The sequence below is a fragment of the Myodes glareolus genome, chromosome 8 (assembly GCF_982192425.1).
Source record: "Myodes glareolus chromosome 8, mMyoGla1.1, whole genome shotgun sequence".
NCBI lineage: Eukaryota > Metazoa > Chordata > Mammalia > Rodentia > Cricetidae > Myodes > Myodes glareolus.
This window is the reverse complement of record NC_142033.1, coordinates 6,401,641-6,418,474: the sequence shown is the minus strand read 5'-3', so window position 1 is coordinate 6,418,474 and position 16,834 is coordinate 6,401,641. Positions and strand designations below refer to the sequence as shown.

The window sequence follows — 16,834 nt, the reverse complement described above, 5'->3', positions numbered from 1 at the left end:
GGTAAACCAATGGACAAAGTAAGATTAGCCAAAACCCAGTTTCTTCTTTTTAAGTCGTGTGTGTGTCTGTGTGTGTGTGTGTGTGTGTGTGTGTGTGCATGCATGTGTGTAAATAAATATACATTGCTGTTTATTAATGCAAGCACACAGTGCCATAGCATATGTGTGGAAATTAGAAGACAACCTTGGCATCAGGTCTCACCTCGTTAAAGCTCAGCTTTAAGTGGAACATTTGGAGGTAGGGATTGTTGAAAGGACATCAGTATCCTTTGAACCCTGTGGTAGAATTATCTCTTCTGCTTTAGAGTAGTTCTCCAAACTGAAAGCTAGTATATGACCCAACGTCTCGCACATCTGGGTAACTGACGTCCTTCGCTGATGTGAATACAGAGAGGTGTTTCTTAGAGTGCTGCATTCATGCAGGCTCTTGGTTTTGTTGCTTATTCTATAATGTCATTTCTGGGAAAGTTCATTTATCCTGGTCACATCTCTTAGTGCCCATTAGTTAAATTCCTATAGTTAAGTCTTATTTTCACAGTCTTCGGATGTCTGAGATATTCCTAAATAAAGTCACTTCAGTGGAGATGATCGCAGAAATAAATGTCAAATAACAATTACCATTCTATGGCCTCAGCTGAGGTTCTTTTCAGTACCCCAAGGTTTACAATTAATTGATCCTAGGTAAAGATTCTTTTCTTGTCTGTTTTTAAGACTTGGGTGTTTTTTGTGAAACCTCGTTATTTCTCCACAGAACATAACAGCCTGTTGTGTTTGTGATACCTCTAGCTGGATGTGTCTTTCTAGTTTCTCTGGCTTACTGAATCCTGTGCATTCAGGAGGCAGAGTGTAGGCTGGGTTGCATGGCCGGCTGGGGGTGGAGCAGAAGCTGTCCTCTGTGGGGAAGCAGTCATGTCAACAGTTCTAGGTCAAAAACTCTTGCGTTCACTGTAGGAAATTGAATGCTTAGTTCAAAATTTTGTCTCCTTTCTCAAATCAGCTTTTCAGTGTCACCTGCCTTTACCACATAAATTTTATCTGAGCTTGGTTCTGGCCTCAAGTCGTTGCTTTATGCCTTCAAAGACAATAGGGTTTCCTGCAAGGCAACATGCCTCTTCAACAAAATATGTATTCATGATCACTTTAAGAAGTAAGAGCAGTTTGTCACTCACTTGAATTCCTTTTAAAATACTTGATTTTTTTTCTTTTTGGTAATAAGATCTGATAGGAGGGAATCGTTTTTCCCACTTAATGTGAACAGTCCTAGGTTTCCTTCAGAATTGCTAATGTTTGGAGGGATTGTTGCAGTGTCCACAGTATGAACACTGTTCTGTTTCAGTAACCTGAGAAACTGTCAGGACTGAAGCACAGAGGGTCCAGAGACTCTAAAGTGGTGGGATGAGATTATATGCAAGATATATTAGGCTACTCCTATTTTCTTTTTCTTTCTTATCTTATCAAGCATATTTTTTAAAAGTATGTTATTAGCCTACCGTAATTGTACAAAATAGTGGGTTTTGTGAAGATATTTTCATACATGTGTAAACGTCTCATGATTATAGTCATCCATTACCTCTCCCTCCTCCTCCTCACTTTCTCATCCCAAACTGTCCCCTCTACTTTCATTGTTTGAATAGAGTTTCTGTAACTAAAGATAAGTGTGAGACATTTGTCCTTTGAGTCTGGCTTACTGCCCTCAGCATGATGATCTCGAGGTGAGGTTTTGTTTGTGTGTTTTTCTTGAAAACATTGTATTTTTGCTGCTGTTTTATTTAATTAAAATTATTTTTATTTTATGCATATGAATGTTTAGCTTGGATCCTTTTCAGAAAGTCTTTCATCAAAGGCTCCTAACTGCTGAGCCATCTTTCTAGACCCAGTTTACAGTATTTTGTTGGCGGACTTTATATTTGTATTCATTGACCTATAGTTTATTGTATTCTTGTCTTGTTTGGGAATCAAAGTCATGTATACTTGAGAATGAATTTGAACTCTTTCTGCCTTTTCTTACACAGAGAGGGTTGTTTGAGGAGCATTGATGGTAGTTCTTTAAGATCTGGTAGAGTTCAGCAGTGATGAGACTGGCTTGTAGTTTCCTGTTACAACTATATGTGGACCACTCTCTTCAGTAATGCTTGTTGTGTAAATATCAATATATGAAACTTAGATACTCACCATTATTTTATGTTATTTGCTTGTTGCCTTCATCATAATGCGGCCAGCTTCATCACTTTAATTTTGATTTGAAGTTTATTTGCCAGTGTGAGTATTTTTGCTCTTCCTTGCTTTAAGATTCCATTTATTTAGAATGTAATTTTCTTGGGCAATGGTAGCACACACATTTAACCCCAGCACTCAGGAGGCAGAGGCAGGTGGATCTCTGTGAGTCTGAGGCCAGCCTGGTCTACAGAGTGAGTTCCAGGACAGCCAGGGCTACCCAGAGGAGTTCCAGGACAGCCAGGGCTACCCAGAGAAGTCCTGTCTCAAAAAACAAAACAGCAAACACACACATACACACACACAAATAATTTTCCATCCTTTCATTTTCAGTCTGTATGGGCATTTACCCAGGAGGTGAGCTTCTCGCAAATAGAAAACAGTTGGATCTTGTGCTTTAATCTATTCAGTTTCTATCTTTTGACTGGAAAGGTAAAGACTACTTACACTTAGTTACTGGAAGGTCTGTACTAATTTCTCTCTTCTTCATTTTGCTTTATTAAGTTAATCTGTCTAGTTCCTTCTTAATTCTTTTTCATTTGTTTCTTTTAGTGAGATTTGCTCTTCATGAACTTGTGATCCGTGTCTTTCTTCAGCCTCTGTAGTTTTTCCTCTGTTCTTTGCTGTGCTCAGCCAATGGCCACGCATTGCTTTAGTTAGCTTGTCATCGGAGATCTTTGCTTCTCCTTTAATTTTAAACAATAATTTTGTTGGCTATATTAATCTTAGTTATAAAATTAAACCTTATTTTGTTTTAGGACTTGAAATATATAAGTCGGGGTTCCCCTGGGCTTGATGCTTCTGCTGTTTCTCTGAGGGGCCAGTCCCATGGTGGGCTCTCCTACCTTTTGTAGTTTTAATTTATTTCCTTACTCTTGACATTTCATATAGTATCACATGGATTTTCTGGACATGCTAAATGCTTAATGTACTTTAATCCATTTCTTTTTCTAGACTTGGTGACTTCCTGCTGCAGTTTCTGTAAACAGGTTTCCTGTGCCTTTAGTCTGTGTCTTAGTTCCTTCCCTTATAATACAAACTGATATGTTTAGTTTCTTAATAATTTTTTTTGAGACGAGGTTTCTAGTATCAATTTTTGTCTCAATTTATTACATGACTGAGGGTGAACTTGAGTTTCTGATGTTTCTGCTTTTGTGTTCCAAATGCAGGATTACAGGCATGTGCCAGTAGGTCTGCCTTTTATGTGATAAGCAGATCAAATTCAGGACTTTACACATCAGAGAAGCGTTCTGCAAACTGAGCTGGACCACCAGCTCCCTGGGGGTCCTGAGGTCCTGCTTGTGCTGCTGTCTTCACGTTCTCAGCTCTGTCTTCCCTTCTGGGGTTCCCCTATCATCCTGGTCTAGCCTACTGGTGAGCGCTTTTCACTGTGTTGGTTTATTGAACTTTTTGTTTTCAGATTTTTATAGATATTTTGCTATTGTCTAATCTCTTTTTGTTCATTTTTTTTGTCAGCGTCTTCAAGGGAAAAATACCTTATTGTTTTGAATCACATTTATCTATTTATTAATTCATTAATTTGCTTGTTTGTTTATTCTTGGAATGACCTCACAGATCTTCACAGAGCCTCTGTGAGGTCATTGGTAATTTTAAGACTAGACAGATTTGAATTCTGGAATTTCCACCATTGCTTTGTGTTTGTATTCAGGTTCTAAAGAATTAGGACTTTTGGAGAAGTCCTGTTGCCTCGATTATTCATGTATTTTGTGTTTCTGGTATTGGTGCCTGCAGTTGTTGAGTTAGACTAGACTTCAGAGTTTTCATGAGGTTTTTCTTGGTAAATAGTCTTTCCTTTTTTTTCTTTTTCTTTTTTATTGAGCTCTACATTTTTCTCTGCTCCCCTCCCTGTCCCCTCCTCCAACCCTCTCCCAAGGGCCCCCCTACTCCCAATTTGCTCAGGAGATCTTGTCTTTTTCTACTTTTCGTGTAGATTAGATCTATGTAAGTCTCTCTTAGTGTCCTCATTGTTGTCTAAATTCTCTGGGATTGTGGTTTTTAGGTTGGCTTTCTTTGCTTTATGTTTAAAAACCATCTACGAGTAAGTACATGTGATAATTGTCTTTCTGTGTCTGGGTTACCTCACTCAAAATAATGTTTTCTAGCTCCATCTATTTTCTTGCAAAATTCAAGATGTCATTTTTTTCTGCTGTGTAGTACTCCATTGTGTAAATGTACCTCATTTTCCTTATCCATTCTTCGATCGTAGCCAGGTTCTGGCTACGACAAACAAAGCTGCTATGAACATAGTTGAACACATGTCCTTGTGGCACGATTGAGCATCCTTTGGTTATATACCCAAAAGTGGTATTATTGCGTCTTAAGGAAGGTAGTTTCCTAATTTTCTGAGAAACCGTCACACTGATGTCCAAAGGGGTTGTACCAGCTTACATTCCCACCAGCAATGCAGAAGTGTTCCCTTTTCCCTACAACCTCTCCAGCATAAGTTGTCATCAGTGTTTGTGATTGGGAGGTAATAGAGCTTATCTGAAGTCTTAGCTGTAATTGTCTATGAGGTTGGACCATCTCAGCTATCAGCCTTGAAGTTGTTCTGGATGCAGAATTTTGAGGAAACTGCAACAGAGGCGTTCTGAAAACCTGGATCTCCTGGGTTGCTTGTCTTCATTGGTTCTTTTTTTTTTTTTTAAAAAAAAAACAACTTATAAAGTTAACATGTATATGTGCATTAACACAAGTATGGAATGTGCAGTGTGCAAAGTCAGCTAAAAAGGATGTTTTGTTTTATTTTTGAGCAGGCAAAAGTCATCTGTTAACTTTATAAGTCTGTTTGGACCATATTACCAAACCTCTACTGATTTCATATGAAAGGATGCCATGTAATAATAAGTCATGAGCACTCAGTAGCTAACATTCAGTCTCAGAATTTTTCTCATAGTATAGGGATTAGCCTATACATCATCTGTCCTGTTGTCTTGGTTTCTTTCTTCATGTCAGTAGCCATGGTTTTCAGAAGGTCTCCTCCAATCAAATCTGGTCTTTATTAATTTTTTAAAAAATCCATAGCTTTTAATTTCCTGTGGAAACAAGCACATCCTTTCCCACAACGTGACATTTTCTAACTTCCATTCTGAAGTTAAGACATCCTTAAAATATATAGGTTGGTTTAATTTAGCAGTTTCTATAATCCAGCACTATTGTTTCTTGTTCTTAAGCATTTAAAAAATTCAAAGTCAACAAAGCACCATATAGGATCTAGACACCATGTGCATTTCCCAAGTTTATGTGCCCCACTATTTTAATTACTTAACTCTTTCTTTAAGACTTTATTTTTTACCTATATTTTTATGACTGTACTCATTTTCTTTTCTTCACACTTAAGCACATCTAAGACATGCTGTACTTATTTAGAGGCTTTTTGGCCTGGACCTGGCTTTCTGTGTGCCCATGCCCTCTTGTGACCACATGAGCCAAGTCTTAAATTGTCACGCCAGCTGCCGTGCAGCTAACTTAGCACGTGGTGCGCTGGTGCCTGTAGAAGCTGTGTCTAACTGTCCCGGCAGTACCTAACCATCCCAGCTCTGGGAAGTTGCTGTATCCATGCTAGGCAGGCATTTGTACCTAATGCTGAGTGACTGCTCAAGTGCTTGACTGTACAGCAGGGCCTCTTAAAGAGCTGTGCCTTTGTATGCTGCAAGCAACGGCTCCACCTGAGAGACTGTGGTCACCAGGAAGCCCAGTCTGACTTTGTTGTTGTTGGCTTTCTTGGGCCCTATGTGAATTTACAGTGGACATTTGGGTGCCGCATGTAGTCAGACTTTCCTTTGGACCATCAACTCACAAATAACTACATGAAGATTTGCTATTAATTATGAAACTTTGGCCTTAGCTTAGGCTTTTTTCCAGTCTGCTTTTATAACCTAAATTACCCTGTTTCTGTTAATCTACGTTCAGCCATGTGACTTTCTTACCTCTCCTTAGTATGAGTTTAACTTGCTCCATGTCTCTCTGGTGTCTCTGCCTTTCTTCCCAAAGTCCTCTCTGCTTGGAAGTCCCACCTATATTCTCCTGCCTAGCTATTGGCCATTCAACTTTTTATTACAGCAATCACAGCAATACATCTTCACACACTGTATAATACTCCACAATAATCATACTTCAAATTAAAAATATATTGTAATTCAGAACCCAGTGCATCAGCATCAAAAGGTCATTGTGGGTAGAAGAGGCAAGCAGTGGAAAAAAAATTGTTGTATGAGGAGGGAGAACATGAGCAAGGAAGTCAGGACCATGAGGGATGTGTCCACCCACTGAGACGGTGGAACTGATCTAAAGGGAGCTCACCAAGGCCAGTTGGACTGGGAATGATGGAGCATGTGATCAAACCGGACTCTCTGAATGTGGCTGGCAATGAAGGCTGACTGAGAAGCCAAGGACAATGGCACTGGGTTTTGATTCTACTGCATGGACTGACTTTATGGGAACCTGGTTTGTTTGGATGTTCACCTTTATAGACCTGGATGGAGGTGGGGAGGACCTTGGACTTCCTATGGAGCAGGGAACCCTGACTACTCTTAGAACTAGAGAGGGAGGGGAAGGTGGGGAGGGGGAGGGAGAAGGGAAGCGGGAAGGAGGTGGAAATTTTTAATAAATAAATAAAAAGAAAAGAAAAGAAAATTTATTTTGGGTTTTAAATTCTTTCTTATATAAGGAATAATTTTGTTTTAAAAACCAGCTTATTTAAAAGCATAAACAAAAACTTAAAAATTTTAATTTTAGTGGAATGCATGTGTGCATATACATATATACCACAAATACATTGCTGCTGCAATGATGTACTTAAGGCATAATCATAAATAAGTTACTTGCCATGATGTCACTTCTCTTTGTCTTTATTTCTCAAAGGCAGTTTCTCTGTCTTTATTTCATTACTCTTTTTTTCCCCCTCCCTTCCTCTCTCCCTTTCGAGTTTCCCTGGCTGACCTGGGATTTGTAGATCCACCAGGCTGGCCTTAAACTCAGAGATCTGCCTGCCTCTGCCTCCCAAATCCCAGGATTAAAGGAGTGCACCACCATGCCCAGGCCTCTTATTACTCTTTGATAGCGGAAATAATTACAGCCACTTAAGCTAAAAGACACCGTGGAGTGCGTAATTAAAGTGCCTTCTCCGCGTATCACAGGCCCTCTTTTCAGCCTGGATATTTAGCATCTTTCCCTAGTTAGCTGCCAGTGGAGGGATGCAGTGTCTGGGGGCGTCTGTGCCCCGCCCCGTCAAGTTGCGCTGTCTGTCCACATCACACTTAAAACTGAGAACAGAGAGAGTAGAGAGCTGGGCAGTCTCCCCTGACTTGAACAGAGTGTGTGGTAAAGGATGACTGTTTCACCTTGGTACCACACTTCCCGTGACAGCCCCAAAAATGTATTCCCCCAGCTAGCCAGCCCAACACCGGGGTCTCAGCCTGCTTTTCTCTGAGGTTACTCTAGAGTAAAGTAGTAATGTAGTCCTTGCTCTTCCTCCTCTCTCCCCTCCTTTATTCTTCTTGCTTCTCCTATTAGATGTTTGGTGGGTCTCTGTGCACTTACATTAATACTTCTAGCCACCTCACCAGCTAGTGCTGGTGAGGAATCTGTTTCTTGTTTTGTTTTAATTTTTAATTTATTCTTCTCTCATCTCGACCCTAGCTTCCTCTCATTTCACTGCTCCCAGTTCCCTTCTACCTTCCCTCTCCCTAGATCTTCCCCTTAGTATCTGCAAGCTCCCAGGAGCCCTGTTAGTTGGTTATATGGCCCATGCTCTCCTGGTGAGGAGGATCCTGTTTTTAAGCAGATTTTCACCTGCTAACCACCTGTTTTAAATGTACTCCTGCCGTGGCTTCAGCGTCCGCACAGCGCTGCACAGCGGTCATACTGCCTACATTCTGGGATTTCCTTGTCCTCCAGGAAGGGTCTCCACTGCAGAGCCCACCCTCTGCCCTCCCCCACTCTTGGAACCATGGCTTCCTTTGATACCATGTGCCCCCTCACTCTTGTGGGACTGTAGAGTGGTAACAGATACTGGTCTAACGCCAGAGAACGCATCAAGCATTTCACATGGCCCCAACACAGCCTCTCTCATTCCCTTGAGGTGAGAGCAAGGCCCCTTCCCACACCCCTTCATCTTTAGGGGAGACATGAGAACCAGCTCAACTCTCTTCAAAGAAGTCCTGCTTGTGCAATTTCTCTCTGTGGGGTGTGTAGGCTGAGGAGCCATCTAACCGGTTCTCAGACTCTCTGGAAACTCGCTACGGGGTACTCCTTCTCATAAGCCCTGCTAGTATCTGATTGCTGTAGTATCTTGATGCCTCTGTTGAAACTTCAGTCTATTAAAACAGTTCATGAGGAAGATAATAGCCCACATATCTCTTAGCAGTGCATCTCCTATTATAATGATACACTGTTGTTATAATGAAGCACATGAAAACTTAGAAACATTTGGTGTGGGCAGAGGTGTGAATAAATAGCCTCAGTTCTTATAGAAGCTAAATGGAAACTCTGGCTTTCTCAAATAAGATGGTTTTATGTTTTTTCACTATACATGAAGACAAACAGGTTAAAAGACAAGGCTGGCCTCACTTGTTGCTGGAATTGCTTCTCTCTCTCTCTCTCTCTCTCTCTCTCTCTCTCTCTCTCTCTCTTTCTCTCTCTCTCTTTGTGTGTGTGTGTGTGTGTATGTGTGTGTGTGTGTGTGTGCGTGTGTGTATTCCTAAAGATATAATAAATCCTGCTCAGTCTATATGTCACTTGTATGTGTCTGTTTTCTGGGCTGACCAGTTGGTATTGGATAACCAAAGGGTGTGCTTTTCTCTGGAGAAGACTTTTTCTCCTGACCTTAGCATTCCTCTTGTTAAATGGGCCTTACGTTCAACCAGAGAGCTGCTGGTTGTCTATGAGGTGTGTGTGTCACCACTGCACCCGTAGGTTATCCTGCGGTGCCAGCCGCCGTGTGGATCTTAGGCACCATAGCTGGGTAGGACTGTGGGTTGCTTCCCTCCGCAGGAAGCTTGCATGGCACCTTCTGGTACCGTGAAAGTTAGTTACCAGGGAGGAGGCGTTCGTGTCAGATCCATCTCCGGATTTCTGGGCCGTGTATTCAAAGTGCACAGTGTCTTCAACAACAGGAACTTGCCTTCCAGCCCTGCTGGAAAACCAATAACAACAGCAATCGCCTGTGTTTGGGGAGTCTCTTGGACAACCCTGACCAACAACTAAGACAAGGGCCAGTTTTTACAAACGTAATGCATGCAGTTCGAAGCTAACCACAGAGCTTATCGCATGCAGGTTGTCTAGTCTGCTTCTGAGCCTGTGGCTCTGTCTTCCAGCCACTGCTCATCCGCATTAGCATCTTGGTTCAGCAGGTTTGGGGAACCACAAGTCTGAGATGGATCAGCTTAGGAAAAGCACATGGGAGGCTTGTACGAAGCTGCCTGCATCTTCCCCTTCCCAAAGTAAAGGAGAATTATTGAGCCCAATAGAAAATCTCAAATCTGATCAGTTTATCACTTACTGAACATGTTATAAATATTGTCTCAGAGAAACTTTTCTGGTCTTTTGTTAATTCCATTACTGTGTGGTGTTAAATTATAAAACAAACATGCTTAACCTCCTTCCTTATCATAGTTACCTAATGACTTCACCATTATTGTTGTTCCCAAGCCGCTGAGGGGAAATGACTTTCCTAGAGCAAGTCGGGAATTTGCAGCCTTGTTAGTTTAGGAATAGTTCATTCCTTCAATGTAAAGTTTCATAATAACATATAAATCAGAGAATATAGAAATCGGTTACTGAGCACAGGGATGCGTTTCCTCATACTCCCAACATCCTCTTCTGATAGCTGTGGGGTCTTCTCTCGATTCCTTTTTACGTTTGAGATGAAGCTTGGAGCTGAACACCAAAAAGCCTTGAACTATTTGCTTCCTCATCTGTAGCTTGGTGACTACCTAGTCCCCCGGGCTTTCTGTCTTCTCTCATGAAGTAGTCACCCCCACTCTTCCCAGGAGCCTTGCAGTTAGCACTGTTAGGCAGACCAAGAAGCTGTTTTGAGGGTCTTTCTTCCGGTCTCTTCACTTTTTCCAGGTTTTACTCTGTAAGGCGTATTTAGATGGAAGGCCACACTGGAAGCTTGGGTGGATGGGAGTGTATAGCTCGCCCCTGGTACAAGGCTTTCACTGATGAAAGGGCACTTACGTTGCTCACGCAGATGCTTTCTCATCTGTTTCCTAGGTAACATGCATGTGTCACTAGCAGAGGCTCTGGAGGTTCGGGGTGGACCACTGCAAGAGGAAGAGATATGGGCTGTATTAAATCAAAGTGCTGAAAGTCTCCAAGAACTATTCAGAAGAGGTAAGTCATATCTTAAACATTGTATTTTGCAGGTTGAGTAGTTGAAAAACAGGTAGCCAGTAGTGAATTAGTTTCTATTTCAGTAATCCTGGTTTTGGTTGAGTGTAGAAAGAAAAAAATACTTCATCTTAGACATCTCAGGACTGGTAAAGTCCAGTTTGCTTGTATTAATTTGAACACACTGCATATGCTGGCCACAGCAACAGCCACTGGAAGCAGAGTGATTCTCGAAAACACTTCCTGTTTGCTGGAAGCTCATGTTCCAGTGTAGAATGTAACTATTAATAAAAGCCTGATATAAGCAAATGTAACTGTGACAAGGGTCACAAAGCCAGGGCCTTCAGTGGCTCTGTAAGATCACCCAGGAGGAAGATCTGCCTGGGGAGAAAGAAAGAGAAGAAGGCTTCCATGCATTAAGTTTCCCCAGAGCTCATGCCTCAAAGAAAAGTGGGAGTTGGTCTTGTGAGAGGAAGGAGCGAGAAAACACTCCTGACTGAGCGAGCAGGGGCTGCGTTCCTGCTGCTGCACTGAGGCAGTGCGGACTGAATAAGGAGTCTGGTATTTCTCTTGTAAGTGGTTGACTTGCATCTGGGAGCTGGAAGTTAGTAGGACTTTGGTTGTTCAAAACTATTTGCTGTGGTGTTGTTCATGTCACGTGGATACCACCTGTGTGGACAAAGACTTTATCTAATGGAAGAACCAGTCTTTAAAACTTTGGTTTGGTGCCTACATGTGGTGGTGCACGCCTTTAGTCTCAGCACTCGGGCGGCAGAGTCAGGCGGATCTCTGTGAGTTCTAGGTCTCAGCCAGGGCTACACAGAGAAACCCTGTCTTAAGAGAAAAAGAAAAAAGCCAATGAGTAAATAGTCTTCCCAGTGTGGGCTCTGGACCAATGGCAGAGCCTCACCGAGACCTTTCAGAATGCAAATGATCATGCCCACACCACAGACTCCAGAGGTAGAGCCACTCAGGATCCCAGAAGCTTGTCCTCGAGGACGTTATGATGCACACTGCGGTTTGGGAAATGCGAGAACCTTAGAGGCGGGTTAGGGAAGAGCACAGGAGGGCAAAGTCTAGAGCAAATGGGAGGAAAGGGAGACCAGGGCTCGAACGTTGGCTGGAGCTTGGTTGCTGACACTGCTGATTTTGAGTCCGAGGAGGAACTTGAACAAAAAGTACCAGGGCCCAGGTACTGAGAACGACTGCTTGTTACCAGGGGGCTTCTTGTTCCCCGGGCTTGAAAGATTGTTACTGAGATGTATGAAGACCTCAGTGTATAGCTGTGACTAGTCCAGATAACAAAATAATTTTCACCTAAAATCAGTTACAAAATCTTGTTTATTTTAAATAAGCACTCAACTTTCTCAGAAAATTCAGACTTAATAGGTAGTCCAAAGTGTGGCAGTATATAGCCAAAGTATAGATTGCATAGCCACACTTCAAAGGTGTCATACGCAATTGGCAATTAACAATATTCAGTTATGGTAAGAAACATCTCCTTGTGAGATGCTGTGGGAGGGGCCAATGGATGGAAGGTGTCATTGCAGCCCTTTGGGCATTGATTCGGATCAGAGGACTTCCAGAAGTGTACCAGAAGGATGACAGAGACAGCGCGCACTGCAGATGTTCAGCCGAGGGAGTGAGAGCCGCTCTTCATTGCACCAACTGCAGTGACTCACAGCATGGGAAGCATCTCGCCTCTCTCAGTACCCTGAGGGCTTTTCCCTCTTTACCTCTCATAGTGCTGCTAGAGACTGCAAGCTGTATTTACAGCCCTCGTCATTCAGCGGTGTTGTTGCCTAATACATTGGCACTTTACAGTAAAGACACATGAGCTATGTTGTAAAATTCACTGTGAGGCAGCTGTGTGTGTGTCATACACTGTTCAGTGGGAGTCGCTTGCTAGATGCCTTCAGTCTAAGTAGCTAGCAGAATAATATCAATAATAAGAACAAATTAAATTTGACTTATTTGACAGTTGGGAAATCACCAGTCATTATGATTGCCAGTCGGCCATTTCCATTTGTTAGGAAAAAGCAAGGGTTTGTTTGTTTTACAGGAAATCTTTACATTTGATAATGCATGGCCATATTCCTATGAGTTTTTCCCCTGCCTCTGACACAGCAGATGAACTGGTCGCTAGTTGATTAGTCGGAGACAGATTGTGGCTGTCTTGATGCTTTAGATACGTTTATGAGTAACCTTGAGACATTAGGGGGAAAGCAGATAGAATGCGTAGCTTATTTTATTTTTCTGAATAGTTTATTTTTCTGAAATGTGTATTTGCATCTTGGCCATCTTCATCTGTCTGTGTTGTTTGTATAAACCTTTATCTGTTCTTGTTCGTGGCTTTCCCACTGCTGTCTTGAGCCTTCTGTTGCCCTTGTGTCCTGTCAATGTATGTGCATACAGCTAGAATTTGTGTGATCAAGGTGGAAGCCGCACTCCTGGGAGATTGCTGGGCAAGAAAATAGCCCAGTGCTTCCTTTCCAGCCTTCTCGCAATTTAAAGCTTGTAGCAGTTTTTAAAACTGAGTGAGCTCTTTATTCCTATTATTCATAGGATAATGATGCTGAAACATGGCCTCATTGGAAGGTACCTCCTTGGCCTTTGAAGTTGTTTTCTCCTCCTTGGGAGAAAGGAAACTAGGAACCCTGATAGTCACTAACCTGGCAGTGATGGTGGTAGTTGTCCTTTGCTGTGTCCTGAGTATACCCGCCCCCCATGATTACTGATCACAGTTTTGAGGATTACCTGTCGTTGCACATATGGTCTGGCTTCGTAGTTATTCTGTGATGACTTGAAAAGAACATGAAGGCTCGGTCTCGAGGCTGTAACTCAGATCTGTTAATGATTGATTTAAAGATGGTTTGTAATTCTTTTACTTTGAGTAGGAGAACTGTAATAATTTCTATGGAGAGTGGGTGCTATCGATGGCCTGGAGCTTTCCTCTTAACTACTCTGCACTCAATCCTTCCTAATCGCCCTCACCATTGCTTCCAGTCCTCCCTAATCCCCTGATCGTTGCCACCCGTCCTCCCTAATCTGCCCTCACCATTGCTACCTGTCCTCCATAATCCCCTGACCATTGCCGCCAGTCCTCCCTAATTCACCCTGACCATTGCTGCCAGTCCTCCCTAATCCGCCTTGACCCTTGCTGCCAGTCCTCCCTAATCCGCTCTGACCATGCTCCCTACTCCGTCCTGACCATTGTAATCCTGTGACCCTTGCTTTGTGGTTTGCTGCAGTGTGTTTCCTCCTCTGTCTTCACCTGCTCACGCTGCAACTTTGATAGTAAGTAGCAGGGAACATAGTTTTACATTTTTGCCAGAATGAGTTTGTTAGTCTTTAACTTGAATGTGATAATTGAAATGAAATTTCTGGAGGAATTTCATTTGGGGTCTTAACAAATTATATCTTCCTCATTATATGCTTCTTGGTCTGTCTTTATTGTTATTATTGTTTTGTTTGTGTGTAATGGACTTTTTTAATGCATGGATATTCTAAATATTTGAGATAAAAGTAGATAAAAATAGGATTTTTGAAATTATTTGACTTTTGTTTTTTTATTTTTTATTTTTATTTTTTTTAATTTTTTAATTTTTTTTTTGAAACAGGGTTTCCCTGTGTTGCCCTGGCTGCTCTGGAACTCTTTGTAGAATACTTTGGCCTCATTGAGCGGCTTCTGCCCCCTGAGTGTTGGGATTAAAAGATTGTACCACTATACCTGGTTTCTTATTTGATCTTATTCAGTAATTGGGAAGTAGAACTATATGGGCAGGGAAATATATAAATATTTTTTTAAAGAGTCAAAATTTCTTCTATATCTCCCGCACACTGATATGCAAAAAACAATAGTATGTCTATATAGCAGCAGTTGGAAATTGAAATTTCAGTTAACCATTCTGTCAAAAGGTAAAAATTAAAATATGAAAATTGAAAATGAAAAAATTATTAATAAATAGGAGGAAAATAAATCTGAGGAATTAAATTATAAATAAACCTGAAGAAAAATAAGTGAAGACCTACCTAATGAAATTAGAGACCAAAATAAACGGAGAGCTCTGTTTGTTCCTGGTGAAAAGGCTTCTTACTAAAGGGATGACAGTTTTCTTTAAATTGATAGTAAACATAGTCCCAACGGGCAGTCACTCTGCACAAAGTGAGACCATCCTAAAATTTATACAGAAGTTTATTGGAATGAAAAGTAACCAAAACATCTTTGAAAAGAAAAAAGCAAATGCTGAAGACTCAAACTGCCTAATTTCAAGGCTTACTATGAAGCAATAGTAACCAAAATAGACAAACTAATTAACGAACATAATAGAGTTCAAAAATAAATCTTCGTTGATAATGAACTTTAACGGTTTCAAGTTCATTTTCAATGCCTTTATAGCAAAATATAAGAAGGTTTTTATGACTGAAAGTTTTCACGCAAATCTTTCTATAGCACGTTCAGCCTTACAAAGATTGAGGCCTGCCCGTCACTCGTCTTGCGTTCCTCTACCTGCTGTCGTAGTTGAGTTGATCAGGAGGGTGCATCTGTTGTCTTTGACTTTGACATGCTGCATCTTGCCTTATATTTGGAATGCCAGAATTAACAGGTCCTTCAAGTTAAATGTGTTTGAACTAGATGAAATGGCCCTATTTGTTCCCTGGAAACAAACTATAAAACATGAAATTAACTTTAACATTTGGCATTCTTAAAATGAACAGTGTAGGTTGTCTGCCAAGTGTATGAAGCAGCTGTAGAGAACAACCCCTACTCTGGTAACACGCCGGTGGTGCGCTGTGGGCATTAACTTTCTTTAAATGTGTGCCTTCTAAGTTAGGCAGTTTAATATCTATTAAAGAGCTTAGAGGGGAGATTGCCATAGCATCTGTTCTCTTAGAAGTCCCATCCTTGGTGAGAAATATAACTTCACCTACCAGGTTTGTTTTCATTTTTACACTTAGAAGAATTTTTTAAAATGTTGGTATAATATGTACAATAAATAGTATTGTTCTTGATTGTACTACCTAAAGAAGAACAATTTAGGTCTCATTTCTCACCTTAAATTATTTCTTATGCAATAACTTAAATATAATTTGAGTAAAATAGTTAACTTTCTGGCTTGCTATTGCTCTTGTTTTTGTTTTCCTTGTAGCTTTATAAGATGCAACAAAGAATCCACAAAGCATTATGGAAGTATATTAGGTCATATATACCTCATTCTGTGATAGACTTGTCAGTTGGCATGACACTGAAATAAGGATAAGAACAAGCAGCATGGTGGGTGAGCCTGGTCCCGTCCTGTCACACTGATTCCTGCACCGATGGAGTGGTGGTTCCCACTCGTGGTGGGTGAGCCATAGTGCCATCCTATAACACCGATTCGTGCACCGATGGAGTGGTGGTTCCCATTCGTGGTGGGTGAGCCTGGTACCGTCCTGTCACACCGATTCCTGCACCGATGGAGTGGTGGTTCCCACTTGTGGCGGGTGAGCCTGGTACCGTCCTGTCACACCGATTCCTGCACAGATGGAGTGGTGGGTGAGCCTAGTACCATCCTATAACACCGATTCCTGCACAGATGGAGGTTCCCACTCGTGGTGGGTGAGCCATAGTGCCATCCTGTCACACCGATTCCTGCACAGATGGAGGTTCCCACTTGTGTTGGGAGTGAGTTGGTGTGGACATGTGGAATACTGGGTAGCGTCCATGCCCCTTTTTGAGAATTGCACGAGTCCTCTGTAGCTCAGAAACACAGGCTTATATTGTTTCTTAATGACTTCAAACTCTAGAGTCAGACATTTTATAAGTATTTTGGTCATAGTTGAACATCTAGTCACACAGATTTGCAGGGTCAGGCATAGTTCTCTACCTGAATAATTGAGTGTTTTGGTGCTGAGAAATTCAAAGATGCTGAAGTATTCCTTATAATGAAATTCAAAAGCAGCCTTTTTGTGACCCGAAAGGTTCAAATCGAGGGGTTATAGTCATAGTAGAACAGGGTTGCAGGGCACATTTAAAAGCTGTGGGCCTATGGAACAAACCGAAATTGTAGGCAGATTTATTTCTTTCAAGTGCAATCAGCTCCCCTTTTGTGTGAATTTTACCCTATGAGTTCACCCATGGATTGAAAATGGCTGTGTCTGTACTGAGCACAGGCAGGGTTTCATCTTGTCACTATTCTCTGAGCAGTGCACTACAGCATAGGTAATTATACAGGAAAACTGCACAGCTCATGTGTATATGGCTCACCATTTTAGGGATAGCATTTGA

The 16,834-nt window shown here is 41.6% G+C and overlaps 1 protein-coding gene across 6 annotated transcripts in view; it reads left to right on the top strand.

Annotated features, from left to right (window-relative positions):
• Nucleotides 1–16,834, top strand: part of Ptpn13 (protein tyrosine phosphatase non-receptor type 13) — a 181,571-nt gene that overhangs the window by 32,065 nt on the left and 132,672 nt on the right. For all 6 annotated transcript variants that reach the window (XM_085691576.2, XM_048427242.3, XM_048427236.3 and 3 more), the window contains exon 2: nt 10,450–10,569. In XM_085691576.2, coding sequence (XP_085547702.2) covers nt 10,455–10,569 — 115 coding nt within the window. In that variant the 5' untranslated portion in view covers nt 10,450–10,454. The remainder of the gene's footprint in view (nt 1–10,449; nt 10,570–16,834) is intronic.